Here is a 9894-nt window from a genome sequence, read left to right as displayed (position 1 = left end):
GATTTTTTCCCTCAGAAAACAGATTTTTCCCCTCAGAAAACAAGGATTTTTTTCCCTCAGAAAACGTATTTTTCCCCTCAGAAAACAGGGATTTTCCCCTCAGAAAACAGGGATTTTCCCCTCAGAAAACAGGGATTTTTCCCCTCAGAAAACAAGAGGGAAACAGTGACCGGCTCCTTCCCGGAGCAGCTTCCCTGAATTCCACCCCTCTCGCACCCTCAGTCCAGCAGGTGATGGAGAACCACATCCTGAAGCTGTTCCAGAACAAGAAGAGGAAGAAGTGATTCCCGGGATCACCTCGGCCTCATCCCGACCAGGAGAAATCCGGGAATTTCTGCCCTCCGTGCACGGCTGCCATGCCTGAAATCCACGGACACTCATTCCAGCCCCGGCTGCTCCGTGTTTTCCATTGGAAGCAAACTCTTAATTGGAATTAAATTTGGTGGAATTAAATTTGGAAGCGGCTCCGTGGAGCCTTTTCTGCTGCATCCATTCCAATCCCAGTTTTTGGGGGAAACTGAGTCAAAGTCTTCCCCTCAGCATCTCCTGGAATTCCTCTCCAGGGCTGTCCCTGTGGAAAGGGAAGCTCCCGTAACGCTGCCACAGCCAGGAGGAAAAATCCTGCGGGATTCTGGCAGATGGGAAACGTTAGATTTAAATTTAAAAAATTAAAATTAAATTTGTCAGGGGTGGCCCCAAAGCGACAGCACAGGGAGGGGACATTTCCCTGTCCTAAAGCCAAACCCCTGAGGGCTCATTTCCTTGGAGCAGCCAGGAAAAAGCAGAAATATATTTTATATATATTATTTATATATAAATATATATATTAATATATATAATATGACATAATAATATTATATATATTAAAATTTAGATAATGTTATATAATATTATCCATATTATACATTATTATATATTATATAGTATATAATATATATTATACATATATATTATATAAAAATATACATATATATACACATATATACGTACATATTATATATATCATATATATTTTTATTATATATAATATACATATATATTATATATAATGTAATGTAATATAATAATATATAATATATAATAATATATAATAATATATAATTATATATAATTATATATAATATATAATTATATATAATATAATAATATATAATAATATATAATTATATATAATATAATAATATATAATAATATATACTATAAATATATATTATTTATATAAATTGTTTATATATAATTTAATTTAATTTATTTTATTTTAATGGTCCCATCACACAGCCGTGTCCCTCGCGGGTGTCACCCCAGGGGGCACCAAGGTGGGGACAGCCCTAGAGCCTCTCCCCCAGCACCCCCAGGTGATAAACCACCACCCTCCCGAAGAAATCCGTGCTGCTCCCAAAGGTGATCTTCAGCTTATCCAGCACCGTCTCCTCCACCTGGAATTCCTGCGGCTCCCAGTGAAGGAATAACTCTGGGATTGGGATGGGGACCCGCCCTGAGAGGGGGGCACAGGTGGGGGTCACGCCCCCTGCTCTGCCCAGCAGCAGAATTCCCAAAAAATCCCCCAATTCCTTCCCCCCTCCAGCGCAGTCGTCATCCTGGGAAAGGATATTTGCATGGCGTGGCTGTCCTGGGGGTACAGCTCCGATATTTTCACCAGCTCCTCGCCGCTTCTGCAGCCTGGGGAGGGTGAGAGGGGAGCCTCAGGTACTCCCAGGTGCGCTCCCAAAATCCAGCTCCTCTTTATTCACCCACGGAGCTGCTCCAGGTGCGCTCCCAAAATATTCCCTGGCTCCCAACTCCTTTTTATTCACCCACAGAGCTGCTCCTGGTGTTTCTGAACCCCTCCAGGTTCTGTCCCAAAATCTTCCCTGGCTCCCAGGGTCACCCAGAGGCTCCCAGCTCTTTATTCACCCACGGAGCTGCTCCAGGTGCACTCCCAAAATCTTCCTTGGCTTCCAACTCCTTTTTATTCACCCACAGAGCTGCTCCTGGTGCTTCTGAACCCCTCCAGATGCTCTCCCAAAATTTTCCCTGGCTTCTAGAAGCTCCCAGCTCCTTTTTATTTACCCACAGGGCTGCTCCAGGTGTTCCAGAACCCCTCCAGGTTCTGTCCCAAAATCTTCCCTGGCTCCCAGGGTCACTCAGAGGTTCCCAGCTCCTCTTTGTTCACCCACGGAGCTGCTCCAGGTGTTCCTGAACCCCTCCTGGGATTTGGGAATTGCTGATAAATCCCTCTGAGCCTCCCTCTCACAACCGGCAGGATCCAGGTGTGGGTAAACTGAGGCAGGACCCCCGTGCCACCCCAGCATCCCTCACCTTCCAGCGTGCACAGCCGGCTGGAAAATCCCCCCTGGAACTGGATGTGGAGCTGGGAGACCCTGACGGGGCCGGGGAAATCCAGGGTGACCCACTGGGACGTGCCCTGGGTGGGGACAGGAGTGTCACGGGGGGGGACACGGAGGGGGTGACAGCTCCCGTGTGTCCCCCCGGGGCTGTCCCCACACCTGGTCCGAGTTCCAGCAGGTCTCCTCGCTGCCATCAAACAGGTGCTGCTTCCCGAAGTGCTTCACGTCCCGGTTCAGCACCGAGCTCACCCTGCGGGGACATCGGCATCCCCTGTCCCCAGGGGACCGTCCCCAGGAACATCCCCTGGCAGGGCCCGGGGACAGCGGGGACAGCAGGGGACACTGGGGGACAGCAGGGGACACTGGGGGACAGCGGGGACAGCAGGGGACACTGGGGGACAGTGGAGGGACAGCAGGGGACACTGGGGGACAGTGGAGGGACAGTGGGGACAGGCAGGGACAGTGAGGGGAGAGTGGGGGATAGCCGAGGGACAGTGGTGGATAGCGGGGGGACAGCGAGGGACAGTGAGGGGACAGCGAGGGGACAGCGAGGAGGGGACAGCACCCACCGCGTGGCCGTGCGGGCACAGACCAGGGGCTCCAGGGGCATCGCTGCCTGCCGAGAGAGCTGCTCAGTGAGGGGCACAGGGGGACACCCAAAACAGCCCTGGGGACACCAAAACAGCCCTGGGGACACCAAACCAGAGCTGGGGACACCAAAACAGCGCTGAGGACACCCAAACCAGCCTGGGGACACCCAAACAGAGCTGGGGACACCCAAACCAGCCTGGGGACACCCAAACAGAGCTGGGGACACCCAAACCAGCCTGGGGACACCAAAACAGCGCTGGGGGCACCCAAACCAGCCTGGGGACACCCAAACAGAGCTGGGGACACCAAACCAGAGCTGGGGACGACCGGGGACCCTTGGATCGCACTGGGGACCTCCCGAGCAGCACCGGTGACACCCCGACAGCAACGGGGAGCCCTGCGCAGCCCTGGGGACCCTCGGACAGCAGCGGGGACCCCCGGGGGCTGCTCCCCGCTCCCCTCCCGGTCCCGCCGGGGCCGCCCCGCACTCACCGCCCGCCGCAGGAAGAGGCGGAGCCCCCGCCCCGCTCCCGGTGTCCGGTACCGCCCTCGGCACCGCGGGGCCTCGGGGATGGCACCTCCGTGTTCCCCCAGCCCCGGGGCCACCCGAGACCCCTCCGTGTCCCCCACATCCCCCGGGGCCACCCGAGACCCCTCCGTGTCCCCCCAGCCCCGGTCCGGCCCCGCCGCCCCCTTCCCTACCGTGCTCGCCCCCGGTACCGCTCCCGTGTCCTTGGGATCGGGGGGATCCCCCCTTCCCTTCCCGGTGCTGGGGGGACCCGGGCGGGGACACGGGGGGCTTGGGGACCTTCCCGGGACGGATCTGCAGGTGGCACTGGCAGGGACAGGGACAGGGACAGGGACAGGGACAGGGACAGGGACAGGACAGGGACAGGACAGGGAAGGGACAGGACAGGGACAGGGACAGGGACAGGGACAGGGACAGGGACAGATCCCCGCATTCCCGAATCCCTGAAACCCCGCATATCCCTGCATCCCTGTATGTCCCTGGAACCCCGCATCGCTCTGCATTTCCCTGCATCCCTAAACCTCTGGATTCCTGGATCCCGTCATTCCTGAGCCTCCGCATCGCTGCACGTGCCTGCAATTCCCTGCAGCTCCTGAATCCCTGAATTCCTGCATCCCCACACATCCCTGCAAATCTCTGCATATCCCCGCAAATCCCTGCGTGTTCCCGCATCCCTGCATTTCCCTGCTAATCCCTGAATCCCTGCAGATCCCGGAGTTCTTCCACAGCCCAGCAATGCTGCAGCTCCCAGCTCATCCCCGCTCATCCCTGCATCCCTCCATCCCCGCACCTCCCTCTCAGCCCCGCATCCTTTCTCATATCCCTGTTCATCCCAGCATCCCTGAATTCCTGAATCCCTGCTCATCCCGGAATTCCTGCTCATCCCAGCATCCCTGAATCCCTGAATTCCTGCTCATCCCTGCTCATCCCAGCATCCCTGAATTCCTGCTCATCCCACCATCCCTGAATTCCTGAATTCCTGCTCATCCCCCGCTCATCCCCCGCTCATCCCCGCATCCCCGCCCGCCGCACCCCCGGCTCCGCAGCCCCGCAGAGCTCCCGGTGCCGGGTGAGTCACGGCGGCCGCGCCGAGGCCGCCTCAGCTCAGTCACCGGCAAAAATAAACCCGGAGAGAGCTGCGGAGCCACCGCCCCCTCCTCGTCCTCATCCCCGTCCCCATTTCTGTCCCATCCCCGTCCCCGTCCTTGTCCCCATCTCCGTCCCCATTCCTGCCCCACCCCTGTCCCCATCCCTGTCCCCATCCCTGTCCCATCCCTGTCCCATTCCTGTCCCCATCCCTGTCCCCATCCCTGTCCCCATCCCTGTCCCCATCCCTGTCCCCATCCCTGTCCCCATCCCTGTCCCTGTCCCCGGGGCTCGGCCCCGGCTGGGGACACGTTGCCGCCCATGTCACACACATGTCACACCCGTGTCACACACATGTCACACGCCTGTTCGCACACTGGGGACACACGACACAGCAGCACACGCGTGACCGGCTCTGCCTTCCTCCACCTTCTCCTCCTCCTCCTCCTCCTCCTCCTCTCCTCCCTCCCTTCCCCCGTCGAGTTTCGCCTGAGAAATTGGGTCAAAAACCGCAGGAGCCTCATTTGCCCCTGGGCTAATTGTGCGCCTGGGGACAGAGCTGCCACTTCTGCCACCGCCGTGCGCGTCACCTCCCGCACGCGCGTCCCCCTCCTCATCCCGGGGACCCCCGGAACTGCCGAACCGGGAGGATCCCGGTGATCCCTGACCCTCAGATCCCTGGGATCCGGGAGGATCCCGGTGATCCCTGACCCTCAGATCCCTGGGATCCGGGAGGATCCCGATGATCTCTGACCCTTCCTCCGCTGCAGAACTGGGAGGATCACGGTGATCCCTGATCCTTCCACTGCTGTGGAACTGGGAGGACCTAGATGACCCCTGACCCTCAGATATTTGGGATCCCGGAGGATCCCGGTGATCCCTGACCCTCAAATCTCTGGGATCCGGGAGGATCCCGGTGATCCCTGACCCTCAGATCTCTGGGATCCAGGATGTTCCCGGTGTCCCGGACCCTTCCAGCCCTGCAGAACAGGGAAGCAGCGCCCCATCCCCGAAATCTTCATCCTCATCACCTTCCTCTCTGTCGAGGAACGCGGGGCCGTGCCCGGAGCTGCTCCCGGCTGCTCCTCCGCTCTCCGGGGAGGCTTTTCCCTGGATTTCCATGAGATCCGGGATCCGCTGGCCGGGCTCGGGCCCCGCGGTACCGGCGGCTCAGGAAGGGAACACCCGGTGCCTTTTGTGCGGCGAGTGGCGACCGTGTGGCTCCTGCCCAGCACCCCCGGCCGGCGCTTCCGAGCGGCGAGCGGCCGCTGTGCCCCTCACCATTAATTACTCTGAATAATTAATTACTTGTGCCGATTGATTGCCACTTCCGTGGAAAGCGCCGGGGGATGCGGGATTCAGGCCGGCACAGGGCTCTGCCTGTTCCCAGCGCCTTTATTATTTATCCAAATTCCCCCCAGCGCGCAGGGCGGGGGTTCGGGAAGGGTTTGGAGCGGGCAGATGTCGTTTGGAATTCACGCCAAGTGACAATGTGGTGGCATCTCGGCGCTGGGAAGGAGCAGGGCAGGGTGGCCGTGGGTGGAAGGGGATGGGTAAATGATATAATTACCATTAATTTATTATCATTTAATTATTTTAATTTCATTTTATATTTATATTCATATTATATATATATTTAGATTTATATTTATAATTTATAGTTATATTTTATATTTATATATATAATATATATAAATATTTTATATATTTATTTTTCTATTTATTTATTTATTTATCTTTATCTTTATCTTTATCTTTATCTTTATAACCTTTATAGTTATATTTTATAGTTATATTTTATATTTATATATTTATATATTATATATACTATATACTTTTATAGAATATATTCTATATAAATATATAACTAAAATATATATTTATTCTTATTTATTTATATTTATATGTATTTAATTTTAATTTTAATAACTTTTATTTAATTTATATTTAATTATAATTTAATATAATTTATTATAAGGTTGGTTTAAAGCCACAAACTGGCCTTCAGTCCCCAGGGCTGAGGGCACGGGGTGTCCCCAACAGTGTCACCACACGGTGAGTGGCCGCCACGTGTCCCTGTGAGCAGGTGCGAGGCTGGCATGTGCCGTTAATGAGCGCGAGATGCTGCTCAGTGTCCCCGCACGGGACAATTAACACCCTGCTTAATGAGCCTGATTGCGGCCGCAGCCAGAGCGGGGCTGGCCGGGCCCGGTGTCCCCCCGTGTCCCCCGAGCCAGCCCAAAATCACACACAGGGCTGAGCTGGTGGCGTGTCCACCGCGGGGATGGCCAAGGTGTCACCTCTCGTGTCGCCTCCGTGTCCCCTCTATGTCCCCTCCATGTCCCCTCCGTGTCCCCTCCGTGTCCCTCCGTGTCCCCTCCCGTGTCCCCTCGGTGTCCCCTCGGTGTCCCCTCGGTGTCCCCTCCGTGTCCCCTCGGTGTCCCCTCGGTGTCCCCTCGGTGTCCCCTCGGTGTCCCAGGTGCCCGAGGTGGAAGGAGCGGGTCCGGCTGCCGGAAGGGGGAAGGGAAGGAGGCAGTCGCCATGGAAACCGCAAATAAAATCAATGCACGCTGCCCGTGGGTTCGGAGGGAAGTTGGGCCTGGCTGGGGGGGTGTCCCCGGGGGGACCCTGCGGTCCCTTCTGTCCCTTCTGTCCCTTCTGTCCCCTGCCGTGCCCAGGTGAGGGGACAGGGACAGCACGGAGGAGGTTCCGCGGTTCCGGCCTCCCCCTGTCCCCTCCGCAGCCCCGGCTGAGCTCTCCTGCCCAACTCCAGCCCGGCAGAGCCGCGCATCCTCCTGTCCGTCCGTCCGTCTGTCCGTCCGTCCGTCCGTCCGTCCGCCTGTCCCCGCCCCAGCGCCCCGAGCGCCGGCCCCAGCTGCGGTGGCAGAGGCCTCGTTAATGAGCTGCAGTCCTGATGAATGTGGCAGCTCTCCTGGAACGGGCTTCATTAGCCGCCGGCGGACCTGAGCGGAATAACAAGCGGCTCCGTGGGGCTCGGGACGGGGTCCCCCCGAGCCCCCCGCGGCCGGGCGGGGACACCGGGCCGCGCTCCCGGGGAGCTCCGGGGCTCCTCTCTGCCCCTCCAGGCTCCGGGACACCGCGCTGTCCCCCGGCCACGGGGCCACCAGCGCGGGCTGGAGCGGCTCGGGAGGCTCCCGGCAGTGCCTCTGTCCTGTGGGGGACAGCGGTGGCCACCACACACCCGTCCCCGTCCGTGTCCCCACTCCTGTCCCCACGCCGCGCCTCGGCCGTGTCACCCCTCCATGGTGATGGCTGAGACCCACCAAACTCGTGTCACCTCCGCTGTCCCCTGGAGGGGTTGGGGACAAACCAGGGCGCTGCTGCAGCGGTGGGGACCCCTCCCCAGCCCCACGGCGGAGCCGCAATGGGGTCCCCGCGGGCGGTGGGGGGTCCCTGCCCCTGGCAGCGAGAGCCCCTCGGCGTTGTCACCGCACCCCAACCGCCCGCGGCCGCTCCCCGTGTCCCTGTCACAACAAAGGAAAACATCTCTGGATGGAAACTGCGGGAGGGTCGTCACGGCAACACTGCTGCAGGATTTCACCAGAATCCCGGCGTTCGGCCTCAAAAAGACGCGCAGTCCCCGCGATCCCCCGCGGATCCTGCCGGGCCTGGGGCTCGGGGAGCGGCACCGAGGGACCGAGGTGACCCCAACCGCGCTGTCCCGGGGCCACCCGGTGGGGACGCGGTGCCAGCGGGTTCCGGGGAGCAGCTCGGGGCTCTCGGGGCGCTGCCCTGGGGCCGGAGGGGTGCGGGGACCCCACCCTGGGCCAGGATGGCGACGCTGGGACATCGCTCCGGCTCTGCCACCCTTGGCAGGATGTTGGCGATGAGACACGATGGTGTCACCTCCCTCGGCTGGAGGGAGGACACCGGGGACACCGAACCGGTGCCAGCAGAGGAGCCGGTGATGCCATCGCTGCTCCCGGGGCGCGGAGCGGCTGCCGGGGAACGGGGAGAGGTGTCGGTGACACCCCGGTCCCCAGAGCCTCGCCGGCGGGTGGCTGCTGTGACATTCATCTCCACTCGAGACCAGCTCACTGCCAGCACCTTCCCCTGCCCCAAAAACGGGCCGGTGACATCCCCGGTGCCTCCACAGGGGCTCGGTGTCCCCTGGGGGATGGCTCGGGGTCCCCCCTGTCTCTCCTTTGAGACCCCGAGAGGCCCCGGCGCCCTTTGGAGGCTCGGGGGTCGAGCTGCGAGCAGCTGCGGTGGAGTTTTTTGGGATGGGTGACACGTGGGAGGTGCTGGGGCGAGCCGGAATTCCCGCTGGGAATCCGGGATGGACCCATCCCATCCCTGACCCATGCCGGATTTCCAGGTGGAATTTAGGAAGGTGAGCAGCAGGAGGGGAGGATTTGGGGCTGCAGGTGCGGGGGAGGGCAGCGGGGGCATCCAGAGGGCGCCCAGGTGAGGATTTCAGAGCCGACCTCACTCCCCGGACAGGGAGCCACACCCTCCTCCCAAAAACCCCCAAAAAACCACCCGGGGGTTCCCTCTCCAGAGCGGGACGGGACATCTGGAGGGTGTCCGCATCCTCCGCGAGCGGGAAAAAACCGGGATATCAAATCCCCTGGGACCCTCTCCCCAATTCCCCTTGGCAAAACCCCCCTGGGGACGGTGACCCCTGTCCCTGTCCCCCAGGCTCGGGCACCTCCGTGGGGCCGGGCCCGGCAGCTGCAGCCACATAAAAAGAAGGGGAACAGAGGAGCTCTGTGAGCCGGCAACGCCGGGATTGTGCCGGAGCAGGGGGGGCTCACAAAAGGCAGGAAACGCCACCGAAAGTCTGGCACAATGGAGTCGGAAATGAGAACTTTGCTCTCGGGTTTCCACGGATCCATCCTATGGGCGAAATAGGGAGGGGTTTGGGATTCTCTCTTTTTTTTTTTTTTTTGTGCGTTTTTTTCTGGTGCCAAGTCGTGGGAGACAGGCTGGCATTCTTCAGTCACCGGCGGGAAGGTGACACCCCCACCCCAAAAAAAAACCCCAAACCATCAGTGATGGTTTTCTTCCCCCTTTTTTTTAGGGGGGTCGTTTCTGCTAGCGCGGCTCTTTGGAGAGTCTCGCACGGGTTTTTTTTTTGGGGGGGGGATTTGGGGATTTTGGAAGTCCTTATCCAGCCACAGCATCTTCCAGCGCCCCTCGCCCCCCATTCCGGCCCCAGACGGGGGTGCAGGGGGGGCTGGAGGATGGTGGGGTGGCCTCCTGTAGGGCTCAAAGGGAATTTTGGGGTGCGGAAGGGGCTGGAAAATGCTCCCCTTTTTGGAAACACCCCCAAAAAATCCCGCTGGATCCCCCCTCTCTCTTCCTGCCTCCATTACA

General features: G+C 58.6%; 2 protein-coding genes across 2 annotated transcripts in view; one reads left to right on the top strand and one right to left on the bottom strand.

Annotated features, from left to right (window-relative positions):
* Nucleotides 1-284, top strand: part of RFXANK (regulatory factor X associated ankyrin containing protein) — a 6943-nt gene extending 6659 nt beyond the window's left edge. Inside the window, exon 5 of the mRNA XM_033511528.1 lies at nucleotides 223-284. Within this exon, the coding sequence (XP_033367419.1) occupies nucleotides 223-284 (62 nt within the window). The remainder of the gene's footprint in view (nucleotides 1-222) is intronic.
* A 942-nt stretch (nucleotides 285-1226) lies between these two features.
* On the bottom strand, nucleotides 1227-3129 carry NR2C2AP (nuclear receptor 2C2 associated protein). Its single transcript, XM_015616006.3, has 5 exons — nucleotides 2918-3129; nucleotides 2508-2598; nucleotides 2320-2425; nucleotides 1613-1680; nucleotides 1227-1445 (listed from the first exon to the last, which is right to left on the bottom strand). The coding sequence occupies exons 1-5, from the start codon at nucleotides 2956-2958 to the stop codon at nucleotides 1329-1331; spliced, it is 423 nt and encodes a 140-aa protein (XP_015471492.1). The 5' UTR covers nucleotides 2959-3129; the 3' UTR covers nucleotides 1227-1328.
* Between the last annotated feature and the right edge of the window lie 6765 nt (nucleotides 3130-9894).

The sequence above is a fragment of the Parus major genome, unplaced genomic scaffold (assembly GCF_001522545.3).
Source record: "Parus major isolate Abel unplaced genomic scaffold, Parus_major1.1 Scaffold325, whole genome shotgun sequence".
NCBI lineage: Eukaryota > Metazoa > Chordata > Aves > Passeriformes > Paridae > Parus > Parus major.
Note: the sequence above shows the minus strand (reverse complement) of the source record. Positions and strands in the feature narration are given on the sequence as shown.